This window comes from Grus americana, chromosome 1 (genome assembly GCF_028858705.1).
Source record: "Grus americana isolate bGruAme1 chromosome 1, bGruAme1.mat, whole genome shotgun sequence".
Lineage (NCBI taxonomy): Eukaryota > Metazoa > Chordata > Aves > Gruiformes > Gruidae > Grus > Grus americana.
Window position 1 is genome coordinate 187,025,808 of NC_072852.1, and position 17,777 is coordinate 187,043,584.

Below are 17,777 nucleotides of genomic sequence, written 5' to 3' on the forward strand. Positions count from 1 at the left end.
GCGTACATCAAAATGTGTGGCTGTAAACATACAGAAATAATTTAAAAGGATTCATTAATGAATGAAGATTACCTTCTGATCAGAACTGGGGTTTTGAGTTGTGTTTTCAGGCAGAAGTGTGATGTTTAAGTTTTCATACTGCCTAGCATTATACTGAAATGGGAGCTCTGCCGTGAGCTTGATGCTTTTGCACTCTCTGACACACAACAGCTTGGGGTGAACAAGTCTGTTATTAATGTACTGCTCAAAGGCAGTCTGAAAACACAATGGCTGCAACATATATTTTGGCCTTAAAGAGGCACACTGAGAATCCTTTGCGGCCGGAGGAAAAAGATATGCAGCTTGATGGCCCATGCTCTGTTTCAGGAATAAGCTACACAGACTTTCTTCTCTCTTATTCCAAAATAAATGAACATACTCTGCCCAGATGCTTTTTGCCTCTTTGTAGATTTTTTCCTCTCTTTTTTTCCAGGTTACATAGACCATCTGCAGTGCAGGCAAGAGAATGATGCATTGCAGTTGAGGATGGCAAAGGTTTGCCATCTGCTTGCCCTGGCAGTTCAAGCATTAATAGTAGTTTTGAAATTTAATTCTTGCACCCTTGTGAAGCCATGGGTTCTTTGCTGGCTGAAAAATCAGATATTCAGTCTATAGGAGAGACCCTCGCTGGCCAGCGGAGCTCTGCTGATGCTGTGCAGTACTTGTAACAGAGTAGGACAAGCAGCTCTGTAACAAACTCATTCCATTAGTTTTCCTCGTCCAAAATTAGTGCTCTGCTCACCTTGATTTGTTAATGAGGAGGTTGGCTGACAGGAATGAATGAAGTCAGAGCATTAGCTGTTGGTGGAATAGTCTCCTTCCTGTTTCAATGCTCCCAAGAGAAAGTCAGCTTCTGCAGGAGCTTCCCTTCATGCCCGGGAAGGCAGATCTCCCTGGGAACCAAGAGATGAGGAAACATACCAAACCTACCAGGAATCACTTGCAGATGGCAAGGGCTCCCATCAAATATGACGTATGACTCAAGGAGGTGGTAGTCCTTCAATGTGCTCAGCACCAGCAGCCAGAAAAGGAGACGCGTGCTCCAGCCATCCCCAAGGAGACCTGCCATGAGGAGGAGTGAGAAATCACCAAAACAATGTCTTCTAGCTGCATGAATCTAAGTGAATGCTTTGGTCTTAGATACCCAAGCCTCTGGGCTCCGAGATGACCAAGCCGCATCTGGCCACAGGAAGGAGGTCATGGCCTCTGCCTTTTAGGGCTGCCCAGCTCTCGGGCCAGCCAGGTGGCCAGCACAACCTGGGCATGGTGTCTCTCAACGTTTCCCACCCCTACACATCCCCAGCCACGTGAGCATTGTGACGGGATGGGGACTTGCTGGCCATGCCCTAGTGCCTTCCATGGGAAGGGGAGCCTGTGGCCCAGTGACGTGGTTTATCTTGCAGGGAGTGCACACGGTTGGACCCCTTTGGCACATCTGGGCCGTAAGTCCCAGAGCAGCAAAGTCACTGCAGCAGTTCAGGTAGGAAGGGGCTTTCAAGTGCTTAATGTGATTTCACAGGACTATAGCCAGGAGCTACAGTCCCTCTCCTCCTCACCTTGTGCCAGATGATAGACACTTTTCCTCTACAACCACCACGTGGAAAGTAATAAAGACAGGGGGTCTGCAAACTCATTGCTGGCAAATCAGCGAAAAAGAGCCAGAGACGGCTATGACTCCCATTTTCTGTCACTCAAAGCAATGATCTTCTCTGTTGTCACACACCTGGAGTAGGGAAATTTTGTTCCTCTTGTTAAAATTCCACACATGCGCTCTGCCTTGTTCATAAACTGAAACACAAGTTGAGATTCACCTGCTTAATATAATTCAGTGCTTGCAGTTTAGTGTGATTATGGCTGATTTGTTTGATCTAGTGTATGAAAACTGTTTGTCATCTGCTACTTTACCTGGTGTGGAAGGTTTGGGGACATCTGCACAGAGAGCAATATAGATCTCTGTGTTGTATTAGCTCATAATACACTAATTATCATGTGCTCTACTTTATTTCCTTTCTACACAGCCTGCCTGCCTTCCCCAGGGGTTTCTGTGCACCAGGAAAAAAACAGAAAAAAAAATGTAGTTTTCATCAAGAGTTCTGATGTTTCTAAAACAATGTTATCCCATGACTGCTTCCTGCCAGGCAGGGAATAAGAGCTACGTTGAATCATCTTGCAACTAGAACAGGTGTTGCTGGGGCAAGGGAATCCTGACATCTTCAAGAGCTGTGTTGTGGGGCTTCCTCTGTTTGATGCCATTAGAGGGGCTCAGGAAAAGAAAGCACATGGCCTCCCGGTTCGCTGGCCAGTTCTCTGCCTGCATGTCCAGGTGTCCTTCTCTCTGGTGGGAACCAGTGAGTCACGAAGCAGTGACCAGCACGTGCATGAGTGCTGTCCCTGGGGGAACCCTCGGGGAGATGTACACAACGTGTCAGGAGCTGAAGAGTCTTCCCAGGCATCACTCTTTAGTGCTACCCAACAATAAAGCAGGTTTTCCCCACAGCTGAGTGGTTCAAGCACTCTCATGTGCAATTTACTTTGCCAGTAGGTCTTTTCCCCCTAAAAAAAACTCCATTTGATTCCTGAGAAGTGTTTTCAGTGAAACTTGACCGATGGTGTCCATCACTGACATCTTGGGTGGGACCACTACCAGCTCCCAGGGGCACATCTCCCCTCATCCTCGCTGGGCTTTGAGGGAAGCACGTGAGTTCCTGATGGCAAAAGTCCCGTTAGCTTCAACAGGACAGCATCAGGCCTTTTGCATCTTCTGCTGTGCTGGTTTTCAACCGGTACCATCAGGCTGCAGCAATCAGCCCGTTCCTAAAACCAATTAAGAGAAACTGTATGTGATTGCCAATGACATTGCAGCCTCTTCGTCTCACCTAGTTGGATGGAGGGGGAAAAGAAAAAAAGAAAAAAAGGTTGTGCAAGTCCAAAATTGGCCACCTATCTCCTCAGACACAACATCTGTTTCCATGCAAGCAAGAAGAAAATGGGTGACTAACAGACAGCTCCGCTGCTCGGCAGCTGGTCTCTGGATCCTCCTCCATGGTGCTAAATGCGTCCCTGGCAAACAGAAGGTTGAGATTTTAAATAAGGCATTAATGAAAATGCACTCTTTTCCTGCTTGTTGTCCCTTTAAATTCAGTTTCCATGGAAACAGGTCTGGAGAGGCTGCCTGGAGGGAGCCAGGAGAGATCTCTGCCTGGCCGCCTTCCCCTCCGGGTTGCCAGCTGAGCCACCCCAATTGCCAGGCTTTTACAGAGGTTTTCACTATTGTCATTTACGCCTGGAATAGGAGTGATGGCTCCTCACAGATTCCTTCCCTAAGGAGTCCCGCGGTGGTCAGCCATGCTGCTGTCGCCTGCAGCTGAGCTGCTTGCAAGCAGAGCTCCTCTCCTTCTATCACCGGTCCGGCAGAGCGTGGGCTTGTCCGAACCCGCCGTGACACAGCCTCGCTGAAAATGTCATTCTTCTTAGAAACAGCAATTCCACTGCTTTCTTCTTTATTAAAAGAGGTGGCAGGTGTGATCCGAGCATGCAGACTGAGCTGGCAGCTGTGCCAGGGGGACAACTTTGTCATTACTTCACTGTTTATCCTAGGGGAAAATCTGAGACCCCACCTGCAGTACTGCGTCCAGCCCTGGTGTCCCCAGCACAAGAGAGACATGGAGCTGTTGGAGCAGGTCCACAGGAGGGACATGAAAATGGTCAGAGGGCTGGAGCACCTCTCCTATGAGGACAGGCTGAGAGAGTTGGGGTTGTTCAGCCTGGAGAAGAGAAGGCTCCAGGGAGACCTTACAGCAGCCTTCCAGTACCTGAAGGGGCCTACAGGAAAGCTGGAGAGGGACTGTTGACAAGGCCATGGAGTGATAGGACAAGGGGTAATGGCTTTAAACTGAAAGAGGGTAGGTTTAGGTAGGACATAAGGAAGAAATTTTTTTAGGATGAAGGTGGTGAGGCACTGGCACAGGTTGCCCAGAGAGGTTGTGGCTGCCCCCCTGGAAGTGTTCAAGGCCAAGTTGGATGGGGCTTTGGGCAACCTGATCTGGTGAAAGATGTCCCTCCCCACGGCAGGGCAGTTGGACTAGATGATCTTTGAAGGTTCCTTCCAAACGAAACCATTCTGTGATTCTAGGAAAATCTTATCACTGACCCCTCATTTTTGCCAGACCCATCACCAAGTTGTTTTACAGCAGGGTGTGGAACAGCACATATCCTGCAAAATGGCCTTAGAGCTTTTGGCTGCGGTCGAGGGCGTAGTGTTTCTTGGAGTTGCCAGAGGACCGTGCTGGGTACAGAGAGCAAGGCAGGATACGGCTGCATCCATACCTTCTTGGATATCCACCTGTGCCTCTGGGTTTCTCTTAGAGGGTATTCACTGGCCTGTTCTCAAAGAGACCCCAGGAACAAACTTTCCGATTCACAGCACAGAGAATTAGTGGAGTAGGACCCCAAAGCAAACTGTAAAGTGATGGTGTTTGTCTGTGTAGATCCACCTTTTTTCTAGGTGAACAAAATGTCTTAGACCTATAATATTTGGAGGTTGCACATTCCCACGAATGGTGCCTGTTTTTACCGCTGTTGAGATGTATCTGCTTCCATTTTTGTTAGCATTCGAGGAGATGCCCCTGGTGTGTCTGTGAAAGGTTGTCTCAATGAAATCTGAATGTTTAGTGGAAGCTGACTAACAGTGTAAGCTTCATCCACCCTCCCAGCTGAGTTCTGCAGACACGTACAGTTCCAATGTAAAAGCAAAAGTAATTTTTAAATGTAATTAATCCTAATCAGAATAGTTCAATGTTAGCTGTTGTTGCTTCAGACGTGCATAAAAGTATTGTCCTCCTTGGTTACCTAGATGCTTGCCTACAATTAGAAAGACAGAAAGACATCTGAGATGTAATACTGAGATCATTTTCTGCAAGCCAGATGAGCAATGTCTTGCATATAGTATCAGAAATATTCTCTGCTTGCTGCTGGTGTGGTCTCAGATGGAGTATGACCTTCACTCTTGTGCAGCTGGACTTCAAGGAGGATGTAAACCTGTACCAGGGAGAATTCAGAGAGCAACGGGCACGACCAGAGGTCTAGAAAATATGACCTATGAGACAAAATTGAACAAACTGAGGTTGTTTAGTAGAAGCGGAGACAAACCAAAGGGATACATCTCAGTGAAGGGATAAAGTAAAACTGCAGAGAGGAAGGTAATAAAATGCTTTCCATGCCCACAATGCATAGAAGAGAAATAATGAGCTTAAATGGCAACAAGGGAAACAGTCTAGATGTTAGGAAAACTTCCCCAGCGATAGGGACAGAGTCATAAAATAGGGACATCGCGAGGTTATCTAAGCCCAATACCCCCGTCTCAAAGCAGAACTGGCAGACACTTGTTCTTTTCTGAGTTAAGACATTTTCAGTGTCTGAGATGCCATCCCATCGTCGGACATCCTGATCCAACACTTCACCATGAGTGCTCTTTGTGGAAAGCTAAGCCTAATTCTTCACTTTTTATCCACGGTAGATGATTCACCTATTTTTTCTCACTTTTGTGACATTTGGGCACACTGAGATGCTTTGACCCCTTTCCCCAGAGCTGCTCCCCAGCCTGCTGCTTCCTGCCCACATGGGAGAGCAGAGTCATGGTGGCATCTCCTTCTCTCTCCAGACCGCTCCTCCATTTTCTCTAGATCATTTTGCATGCTCTTGCCGTTCTCCAGCGTGCTGGGAGAGAATAATTTCCCCGGCTGCCATGTTGCGGGTTCCCCGCGGCCGCGCCGGGGAGGGGACCCGAACCCGCGTATCCGCCTCAGCGAGGGCTCCCCGTCCCGCCCTTCCCCCACCGCACTCCGCGAACGGAGGAGGTTTGTCTGCCGCGGGCCACCGTCTGTCGGAGGTGCTCTGCTGTGCGGGTCCGGGCGGGTACAGCGGCCGCGGAAGCAGGAAGAGCCGCTCGCGTGCGCCTTCTGTCCGTCCGTCCCGTCCTCCGCCTCGGCCCGGCCACCTGCCCCGCCATGAGCGAGAAGGGCGAGCTGGACCTCACCGGGGCCAAGCAGAACACGGGCATGTGGCTGGTGAAGGTGAGAAGCCGCCGGTGCTCCCCCGGGCCCGGCCCGACGCGGGCTGTGGCGGCCAGGCCTCCCCTTCCGTCCCCGCCCCGCCGTGCCCGGGGTGGCGGGAGGGGGGGGGGGGGGGGGGAATCCCGCGAAGAGGCCGGTTGGCAGCGGGGAGCAGGGCCGTGCCTGGGGCGCGGGGGGAGCCCCCGTCAGGCTTGGCCGGTGCCCCCGGGCAGCGGTTGCCCTCGTTTCCCTTCTCGTGTGTGCGGGGGCTGGGAGAGTAGCCACGCGTGGCGTCTGCCCGGGTAGCTGCTGGGAAAATGGCACAAAACCGGGAAAACTGGGTTACCTGGGAGCCGTCCTTGGCTCAGGCGTTATTAGGGCTAACAAACGTGGTAGTGAAACTTTTATTTTCCCAAAACTCTGAGAGCCCGAGAAAGTTTGAGCACTTTGAGATTCACGTCACTGTTAAAAAAACAAACAAACAAAAAAAATACCAAACCAAACCTCAACAAACTAAAACACTAAGGAAAATGAAGTGTCTTGTCACTACAGCTCACCTTAGTGCTAGAGTAGTACAGCTGCAACAAAGGCACTATGAAAAGCCATAAAGCTCATCAAATCAAACCCAAGCACCTGCCTGGTGTGGGGCCACGCTCACATCTGCTGGTGCTGCTAACTGGGCCCCCACTGTCACTTCCGCAGCTGTCTTCTGTCAAGATGGCTTGGCTGCTTCTGCTGGCAGCAACAAGGATTGGCTCAGGAAGGAGACTCATAGCCCTGGCCCCCTTCTAGCCCCCTGTGGACGTGCCCCTGTTTTTCTAGACTTGTATTTGTTCTGTCTGGGAAGAAACAGTAGGTGCTGCGTCTTCCCCCTTTGGGGAGGGAGGAAACGGGCTCAGACTATCAACTTTAAAGAACATGTGGAGACAGGGTAGTACCCAAATACTGGTCTTGGTTGGTGAGGGGGTGTCACACCATCATACTTCGACTGTCAAAACATCTTATTGTAGCCCTTTGAAATGATGAGGAATTTCAGACTTTGCTGTGCAGAATTTCTGGTGGTGGGTAAGTCGCTGCATCTGGCTTCCTCTTTTCTACTGACACCTGAACATCTGGTTTCATGAAACCATAATGAACACTGCATAGTGCTCTAATTGTAATAGCTTATCCGGGACAGTGAATGTGAAAGCTGACAGTAGAAAGCTGCAGAAGCATATCATGATACTAAGTGACAGGATGATAAAATGGCAGATGAAATGCACGTGCATAGAGAAAAACTATCCTAATACACAGCAATTTGGTCTCTGCTGGTTGTTGTCATTAGAAAGGAGGTTTAGTTTCACAGTAGATGTGGATAACTGTGACAATGTCATGTCAAAAGCAGATTCAACATTGGGCGTGATTACAAAAGACACAGAGAACAAAAGAGAAAATATTATTATGCCATTGTATTCCCTGTATCCTGAATACTGTGTGTAGTTCTGGTCTCATCCTCCATCATGGAAAGTATACAGTAGACCCAAAACAGAACAGAGAAGGGGACCAGAGATGATCTGGGGCACAAGGAGTGGTGGCTGTGGAGGGAACTCCTAAATGTGTTATTACCTATCAGGCTGGCAAGATGATTGATTTGGAAATCTTACAGAGTTCTGTAAAGGAACAAGTAGCATCACAGGTTGATAGGGAAGAGATGAGTAAGGAAGAGTCAGTTCTAACACAAGAATTAAGGGTGTGTCAAATTAATTCATCTGATGGGGCTCAGAGCAAACAAAACAGGTACCATTTTGCACAATATGTAGTTAAGTTTTGGAACTTGTTGCAATAGGAAGTTGTGAATGTCAAATCTTCACAGAAGCTTAAAAAGCCATTAGAGAAAATCAGGCAAGAAAATCAGATTGAGATATTAGAAATGAACATACTCCCATACCTCAAGGCTGCTGAGTCAAAGATCACAGCAATTGGAGTAGCATGCTGGGGAAATACCTCCTCTTCTTACATGCTCCTGCTCTTCTGTAACTACTGCTGTTGGCGGCACTTGGAGACAGGACACTGAACTTGCTTGTCCTTTAGTCTGATACAGTTTGATGGTTCTTGAAGCAAGCCAGGAATTTTCAGGCACGTCTGTGCTTCTGGTTGATGCCACTCTGTGAGCACAGGGTGCTGCCTGGTTTAATGAGACAACTAGAGTGAGAGGAACGCTCCTCAAGTAAGTGTTAATGTAATCCTTCATGCATGCACTCTGAATTTATAATTTGTCTCTCTTCTCATATAATAAAAAATACAAAGTTGCTAACATGGATAGACCATAGCAAAGGATGTGCAAGATTCTATCTATCCTTTGAATTCCTTTAGACCTGAACTTGGAAACAACCATCCTTGTTACTAGGACCTTCAGTGCACTCAGAGACATGATGGTGTGTAGCACCTGAACTTTTTATCTTCATTAGCCAGGATAACGAGGCTGAATTTATCCTTCCTTTGAGGGAGAGAGCAATCACTTCTGCTGGAATAAAAAAACTTGGCTTATTTAATTTCCTTTTAGCATGTGGTATGCTACCACAGGAAGTATTCCAGAGAGACTACTTAACAGGCAATAAAAAAATGTAGTGATGAGTACTTTAGAAGCATGAGCAGTAAGAGGAGGTACCAGAAATCGAGTGAGTCGCTTTAGTACAAACCCAGAAAGCAACTGGAATATTTTTTTTCTGTGTTTTCAGTGAAACCTAAGATAGGGAAATATTATAAGAACTGTTGGTTATATACTTGTGGTAAAGTGATGCCCATTTAGTGTTAGCCATTAGAATTGTTAATTTCTTGTTCCCTGTCTGATGGTTTGTTTTGTTCATTTAGTCTGCTGCACTGATATATATTTAGAACAATGATATCTTTATGTAATTTCTTTTTTTGTATGTTCAAAGGAAGATGGAAACATAGAACCTGGCATCAGCCTTACTCCATTTCTGCTATAGCAATCTGTATGCAGTATGTACATAGAGAAAGGGCTAATTTAATTTCATACAGAAAATGGGAAGTGGTTTATTACAGACAGGGGCTGCTTGTGTCTTTTGTTCTAAAGGCAGATAGGAAGCTGTGAATAAGCTGAAAGATGCGTGTAGCAGGGCCCTCACGTTGTACACTACCTGCAGGGTGCCTGGGTGTTTGTGTGATGTGAATAGCAAGAAGAAAACAGCAGTGTAAACAGGTCTTGGAGTGATGCTACTCAGTATGACAGATTTCTTCTCGTGATTAAATTGTATGGATTTTTTGAGTGAAGAGTGTTCTTAGCTATGAATCTCAGAGTAAAGGCTGCTGGTCTTGAAAACGTTCAGTATCCTTTCCGTATGGTAGGTACTCTGTCCACAAGTCGGTCTTTCTGTGGGTGTGTATTTTTCAAAATCCTGCTGTGGGATCTTTGAAAATTCTTTCTGCTCCGTAAAAGCAGGTCACTTGTTTTTTGTATGTTCTTTCAAGGAGTGTTAAGAGTTTGAAAACTGAGTGTTCTCTGTAAGTTAAATTTTTATCAAGTTAAAAGAAAGTGGCAAATTAAGATGTCTGTAGTGTGTGAGACTTTATTTAATTTTTCCATGATTGTTAACACCATTAGCATGGAGCTACAGAGTTTAGCATGTGGTTTTGAGAGTGCCATCTGGTTTTAGCTGAAGTAACTGTATAGCTAGAAGTCATCCTTTGATCATAGTCCTTCATAACCGTTTTTCTTTCTCTGCATAGCTGTTGACTGCAGATAGGCCAGCAGAAAGATGATTAATTCCACTATTTGAGACTGTTTCCCATGGAGATGAAAGAAGTATGATTGATCTGCAAGGTCTTAATCTGAATAAATTTCCTGTCTGATTATATTATATAGCAAGTCAGTGATTTTAACAGCATGAGAGTCCTTCACTCCTTGTCCACTCATATTGAATGTGTGTCTACCTTATTACGTGGCGATATAAATTAGATACAGATTAGGTGCGAACACATAATAATATTTCTATTGAGTCAGGTGGGGCACATGTCATAGCATTTATCTTGGCTTTAGAAAGGAAATGATATCTGATCTGGCATGAAGTCCGCTGTAGAGAATTACCACTTTGAAAACTGTAGAAAGAATGTATATCAATAGATTGTGCCAATTCATGGCTTTCTGTTATGCATTTGTGGCATTTTTGACCCAGTGTTTGGACTTTATGGAAACCTGGACTGACATTTAGTTTGGCTGAGCAATTGGAGGACATCTGGATTTTCTAGCTATTCCACAGTACTGCATGGGGTGCCGTGAGACTAAAGGAAAGCGCTAAACACCAGTACCAAGGTGTTTCCTGGCTTTTTTTTTTGAAGAACAGGTAAATGCAAGGTTAGTGTTAAATTCATTTGAGCTTTAAGAAGTTAGCAGGTTGCTGTTTGTCCGCAAGTTCCTGGAACAGGCTCTTCGCCGCCTCGGCTGTGCAGTGAAACTTCGCTTAGTTTTATTCTGTTCAGGCAAAAATCAGATTACAAAGTGCATCTTTGCTGCTTGAAACAGAAAATACCACAGGCAGAGCTTAGTAGGTTTCTCTTTCTCACTGGCTATGTTTCACACCATTTTTCTATGTGGGCACAGATGTTTTCAGTAGCTGTGGACTGTGTGAGCCAGAATAAACTTTGCTGTACCAGTAGAGAACACTGCTGTAAAATTAAAGAATGTAGACTTGTCCTGAGTGTATGAAAAAAAAGATACAAAATTTCTGCATCAGAATACTTCTTTAGTATGTGGCGTTGGAACAGTAAATGATTTTCCCTTTAACAAGTCGCTGTTTTGCTAGACACTGAGACTACTGTAGGTCTTTAAGATGATGTTCTCCCAGCAACTGCTACATCCTTACTAGAAAGAAAGGGGTTTATAGGAAGTAGTAGCTTCTATTCGACTGCTTTCAGCTATTTCCTTTTGAAAAAAAAATCTGTAATTTCCATATCACTTGAACGTTTTATAGTTCATTTTAAATAGTCAGATGTGAGATTGTCCTTATTGCCTCAGGTCTGTATTCCATCTCCTGATGTGCCACAGTACTTCTACATCTAATAGCTTGTGTGTAGGGGGGAAATTGCTCCAATCTCACATTTGTTGTACTAATGTGTCATGTTCAGTCTTTATAAAAAGCCATCACAGAAAAGATAGTCATAACTGCTGAGTGGTGGGGAAAAACCTGTGATCTGCAAATCTATGTGATCTGCAAAACATTACACTCTGCGTTGATAACCAATTGAGCTGGCTTCTTGCAAGGAAAGGTAGACATGGCTAGCACTGATGCCATGCAGCGGAGCAGAGAAGATAGAGAAGTTCCTCATTCCTCTGGGGCTAAACTGAGAAGCTTGAAGTGCCTCACCAGAGCTGGACGCACGGACAGATGGGCTGAGCTGGGAGCTCCTCTCTGGGGCAGTGTGGTGGCGACCACCAGCCCAGGCCACCTTTTGAAGTCCTGGGGAACTGTGCCCTTGTACAAGTGCTCAGATTTATAGGCATTCATCAGCAATAGCACCGTATATTGAAACAAACAACCTTTAGATTTCACAGAATAAATGTTGTTTGTCATCTTTAAGTTTGCCTGGTCTTTAAGGAGAACTGGGGTAACTGCTGAGCACTGGACACCTTCTGCCAGCATTACTGTCCCAGAAAAAAGTGCTGTTGTTGCTGCTGCACGCAGGCGTGCGTGCGTCGTCATGTCTGGGATGCGTCTGGGAGTCTGAGGAGTGTGGGCGTGCGCCATGGAAGAGCCAGCTGTTGGGGTCTAGTTTGCCTGGCTGTAGTTAGCTGGTACTTTTTTGGCCAGAAAGTGGAGAGAGGGAGGCTGTGATTTCAGCTAGCACTACTTTGATGGGAAAAGAGGAAAAATGGGTCGGCTTGGAAAGCCAGCTTCCAGCTTGTTGGTTGGTTAAGTAGGCACTTTTGCTGTCCATCATGAGCCCAAGACACCTGATGCTGCAGATACCAAAACCTTCGTAATTGAAGGAGTTTGTGTGTAGGTGAGTCAACATCACTGGAGCAGCTTTTATTCCTTGGATGTATCGGGTTAAGCAGGACTGCTTGTTCCTGTCCCTGCATTGACCTCTGCTTTGTGTAGCTGCTCAGGGAAATGGATTGGGGAGCTGCTTTGGTTGTTCCACCTGCTAAATATAAAATCAGCACAGCTAAACACATAGAAGTCCCCCACACCTCCCAGCCAGATCTGTCTGCTCTTTCTACATACTGACCAGCTGCACAAAGGCTTTTCCCAATACAGTGGAGGGGTGGGAATGAGTGATGGGAGGCAGATCTGCCTAGGGTACTTCTGCTCTTGGAGAAGTGGACATCTGGTGGGAGTAGGGCTGTGGTTCACTGCTCAATGTGTCTGAGGTTCCCAAACTGTAAGCCTTCCCTTCACAGCACCTTTTGGTCTCTGAGTTGTAATTGCCTAACTTCTCATTGGTTTGGTTGTTTTCTTTTTTCCAGAGAGATGATAATTTCTAATGAAATTTTAGAAGTATAGTTTTACCTGATAAAATTATTGGGACTCCTCAGTTTAAGAAAATGATGCTGATCTTTTCTTGCCTTTCATGATTAGATACTAGTATTCGAGATTCAAGGCATTATAAGATTTTTCCCACATTTGGGAAATTTAGGACTCTACATCGGCCTTACTTTTGTGCTACATTGTTCTCTTTGCTCTCCCTAACAGAAAACATATATAACAGCTTGAGAAGTGGGCCCATGTGAACCTCATGAGGTTCAACAAAGCCAAGTGCAAGGTCCTGCACCTGGGTCAGGTCAACACCTGGTGTCAATACAGGCTGGGGGATGAATGGATTGAGAGCAGCCTTGAGGAGAAGGGCTTGGGGGTATTGGTGGATGAAAAGCTGTACGTGACCTAGCAATGTGCTCTTCCAGCCCAGAAAGCCAACCGTGTCCTAGGCTGCATGAAAAGCAACGTGACCAGCAGGTTGAGGCACCTGATTCTGCCCCTCTCCTCTGCTCTCATGAGACCCCACCTGGAGTTCTGTGTCCAGCTCTGGGATCCCCAGTACAAGAAAGACATGGAGCTGTTGGAGAGAGTCCAGAGGAGAGCCATGAAGATGATGAGAGGGCTGGAGCCCCTCTCCTATGAGGACAGGCTGAGAGAGTTGGTCTTGTTCAGCCTGGAGAAGAGAAGGCTCCGGGGAGACCTTGTTGTGGCCTTCCAGTACCTGAAGGGGCCTACAGGAAAGCTGGAGAGGGACTGTTGGCAAGGGCATGGAGTGATAGGACAAGGGGTAATGGCTTTAAACTAAAATAGGGTTGATTTAGATTAGATGTTAGAAAGAAATTCTTCAAAATTCTTTACTGTTAGAGTGGTGAGGCACTGGCACAGAGAAGTTGTGGCTGCCCCCTCCCTGGAAGTGTGTGCAAGGCCAGGTTGGATGGGGCTTTGGGCAACCTGGTGTAGTGGAGGGTGTCCCTGCCCATGGCAGGGGGGTTGGAACTAGATGATCTTTGAAGGTCCCTTCCAACCCAAACCATTCTGTGATTCTGTATTGTCTACTGCATTTAGCTCATACTGTATTCTGAAGTGGTCAGGGTAAAAGCATTTAAAATACATACACATTCACAATTTATGTACAGTTTTAAAATCTGCTTTTCTTGAAATCTGTCTTCTTTTCTTAGGTCCCCAAATACTTGTCACAGCAGTGGAATAAAGCTTCAGGAAGAGGTGAAGTGGGAAAACTAAGGATTGCCAAGTAAGCCTTTACTGTAACTTTATTGGTTGCAATTCTTAGAAGTAGTTACCTGAAGTAAAATAGATTGTTGCACCTCTGTTTCTTGCAAACACTGTGCGTATTTCTCTGATACCTGAATTGTACTTGCTTATGTAGTGATTGTGAATATGAAATTATACTGGAGAGTTGCTGTATCCAATCACATGATGTTTTGATTTCTTAAACCCAAGAAATATGCACATCTAACTGGAGAATGTTCTTCAACTTAGGTGTGCTATTTTGCTGCTTCTGTTCTCACCTGCTGACTTTTCCCATTTATTCTTGGGCATCAGCATAACAAAAAAAAATTGAGCAGCTCAGGAGTGAAAATGAGTAACAAAACTAGAATTTGAATTTGCTTTTTTATCAGGGAAGGTAAACTTGTGGAATTAGATTATGGAAACTAAAACATTAAATATTTTCTTTTGCAGAAATCAAGGAAGAACAGAAGTAAGTAATTACTAAATACAAAGGCTGTGAATGTGTTATATTTTGAATTCTAACAATTGTTTAGAACATGCTGGATTCTAATGTCGCATATTTTTTGTTACACCTGTAATGAAGCACTTTACCACACAATTAGGAGGAGAGAATTCTGTTTGTAGCTCTGCCCATAGATTTTCTGTGGGACTTTCATCAGGTCTCTGTTTCCTAAGTTTGTTTACTCATCTGTAAGCAGCAATCATAGCAGTGACCTCCTCTTTAAACGTTTTGAGATGTGTTAGTGCAAAAAGCTGTCTGAGAACTAAGGAGGATTATAAAGCAAAAAAAGTTGGAGATGGTGGGTATCGATTTCAGAAAGTATTCTGTCTTGTTTGGAATTTGGTCCTACTAAATATAAAGCAACTTGAAGGTTTTTCTGCATGCAAAGGTAAGTGCTTTTGTTAGCAGCCTCAGTGAATTATAGTAACTTCCTGTATCTTTTACAGGAAATAAGGAAAGTTGCATTAGTTAGCATTACTTCAAATACCACGTATATCTGTCACTGAACTGGAAGAAACTGTGGACAAAAAAAATGGCAGAGAAGCAAGATGCATTTGCCATTTGATAACCTGGCCAAACTCCTTTTAGAGTAAGTGGAGGGAGTTCTACTGGAGGTTTGGATGTTTGATTGTACTCTTCTAGGCTGGAACACAAGCCAACCTCCCTAATTTTGTGAGCCCCACACCAAAATCTTGATTTGATGAGAGCCACAAAGCGCATTTTGCAGTCTGTGTAGAGCCAAGCGGTGAGGAACGCCATGAGAACAGGTGGCTTCCCGGGGACCCTGTTGCCGCACGGCAGAGTGAGGCTGAGCTGGACATACAGGAAAAGCACACAGTGCTGGTCTGAAATGTCCCTCGTCAGGCTTCTTGCTGTGTCCTGCGGCTAGGGATTCTGGTTACCCAGACCCCTCAGCTCCTGTATTGGGCATACAATGTACACATAGCAAAGGAGTTGTATTTGAACTCTTCCTGAGCTGCATATAATTCAGGAGTTCCCAGGCTAATAACACTTGTCGTGGTACATTAGCACTTTTTCTGGAACTCAGCTGGCTGTGTGAACCATTTTAAAGCACTCATAGTGAACAATATCTGAAAACCTATTATGTCTTATATTTTAATAACTAAAAATCAAATTGTTCTCTGACTTCAGGAGGAAGTAATTTACAATTTTTTAAAAAGATGAGTAAATTTTATTCAGTACTTGAAAGCTTTTAATTCTGTATTTCGACAAGAGATCAATGTAGTAAAACTCTTATCCCACTCTTAATGTTTTTGAAATGGAAATGTGCTATGCTACTTGTGTTTTTTCTCTTTTTGTTTCCCCATAACTTGTAAAGCTGTGTAATTGAGTCTGTTTAGTAACACTGTGGTAATTGTGACTGTTAGGTGTCATTTACTTTGAATGAAGAGCTTGCAAGCATCAATGATATTGGAGGAAAACCTGCTTCAGTCAGTGCACCAAGGGAACATCCATTTCTTTTGCAAAGTGTGGGAGGACAGACCTTAACAGTGTTCACAGAAAGTTCAGTAGGTAAGTTAGAATTAAAGTTATTTGTTACGGTTCCAGTGTACATGATTTCAAAACTGAACACTGTAAAGGCCAGAAGACTCGGAAGTCAGATTTTGACTCTGTTTTGTTGTTATCTGCATACATAACTCTGTTGTACTTCTTTTGTGTGTGTCTCTTTTCTTCATGTGATTTAGCAACTAATTTAAATTCTCCACATAAGGTTATCATATACATTTCAGCTGTGGGTCTGCTGAAGAGAACAGAGAGAGCATGGAGTGCATTACATTGTGTATTCCCCTTTAGGGTTTTCACTGGAAAAACTGTTTTTGTGTTCCCATCTGCTTTTGGGATCAACTAATATTATTTCTTTTCTCCTTGAATTGGACTCTGCTGTGAATATAGTTTTGTAAGAATGCTGTTTCTTCCTCTGTCCAGTTGAACAGATCCATTTTAGCAATAAACACATCTGTTCACCACATTTTCTTGGAGTATATATGTATATATACGGTTTAAGTGTGTTAAAGCTTAATAAGGTCATAATACCAAACAGTGCAGTAGTAAGGTTATAATTTTTCTCATTGGATTTCAACTGTTTGGCCTGCTTTAAGTTCAGCTCAGTAGCTGTATGCGTGATTAGGATATTAAGATCATATGTCCTAAATTGCATATTAGACTTTATGGGACACGGTAGTGTTACACTGTACAAGAAGTTCAGCAGACTGCCTCCCGTGTAACTCCCGTGCGCTCCAAGGTTTTCTACTGAAATTACATGGTTGTGTTCTGGATATTAGAAAGAGAGGGAAGGTGTCTGCAGAAGGTATCTCAGTTTCAGTCACTTAGGTTTTGGCGTCCCCAGAAGACAAATAGTAATATTTTTTTGATAGCTCTGCCTTCTGTGGGGTAGAAAACTACAGTGTGACCAGCTTCTGATATTCTGATGTTCATAGGCTGGCAAGTAATTGCTCTGATGGCAGTGTGGTGCTTTATCGAGTACATGAGGGTGGCAGAATTGTAACTCACAGGACAGAGAGTACTTAGTAAGTTTGATCACCTCCTTTTTAAAATCTACTTAAAGATTTAATGGCTGAGCATTGAGATATTGACTGTCATGGTTGTGTTTAGAAATACAAGCTCTTACAGTACAACTCGGTCACTTTTCAGTTATTACCCCTTTTCCTGAAATGAATGTAGTCATGTTATTGGTTTTTCACTTAAAAAAATCTATTATACTTTCATGTGTGTGACTTGCAACACTTTAAAAATACTGTTTTTTATAATCCATAGATTGCAAATGTGTAAAGAGATAGGGAGCAAATTTTAAAGAATATTGTAAGCATTGTAGTAGTGCCTCATCCTTTTTCGTTTCTCTGTGTGCCAACCTCAGAATGCTTGACAGAAGAGAGAGATTTCAGATGTGAAGATGTGTTTAGAATATACGTTCAGTGATTTTTGCATGTTTGCTGCAAATCCTGTGGGATTTTGCTTCCCAATACACCTTTTAATTCAAAATAATTGCTTCAGAAACCTCTTACAGAAACTTAAGCTGCAGTGAGTGCAGATGCTTAACTTGAATGTGGAGTATTTGTCATCAGTTAGAATGGAAGTCATTAGCGTGTGATAGCTAGAGGATGCCCATTTATTTCTGTTTTACCATCTGTAATACCAGTGTCTTGAAACCTTTAGGTACTTAGAAGCTGTCCTGTTTCTATTTAATCAACTAAAAATTTGGCATTTCTTAGCAACTGCAATTCAAGGGCCATGGATCTATTGAGTAGAAGTTATTATATTAATCGGGAGCAAAGGGTAGTTAGTGAAATGAGAAATGTTTGGAGTGAAGCACTGAATAAGCGTAGACTCTGTCAAAATTGTTTTTGCTTGAGATTAGCAAGCATAACATGCAGTCAGTTTTCATGAAAACTCTCTTAAATGCAAAATGGCTAAAATGTG

At 44.3% G+C, this 17,777-nt stretch overlaps 1 protein-coding gene across 2 annotated transcripts in view; it reads left to right on the forward strand.

The window, feature by feature from the left end:
- The first annotated feature begins 5,917 nt into the window (after window positions 1-5,917).
- The window catches only part of GTF2F2 (general transcription factor IIF subunit 2), a 96,411-nt gene continuing 84,551 nt past the window's right edge, over window positions 5,918-17,777 (forward strand). Inside the window, exons 1-4 of one of the 2 annotated variants that reach the window (XM_054837513.1) lie at window positions 5,918-6,110; window positions 13,744-13,817; window positions 14,267-14,285; window positions 15,707-15,851. In XM_054837513.1, coding sequence (XP_054693488.1) covers window positions 6,045-6,110; window positions 13,744-13,817; window positions 14,267-14,285; window positions 15,707-15,851 — 304 coding nt within the window. In that variant the 5' untranslated portion in view covers window positions 5,918-6,044. The remainder of the gene's footprint in view (window positions 6,111-13,743; window positions 13,818-14,266; window positions 14,286-15,706; window positions 15,852-17,777) is intronic. The other variant, XM_054837504.1, reaches the window with a different exon arrangement.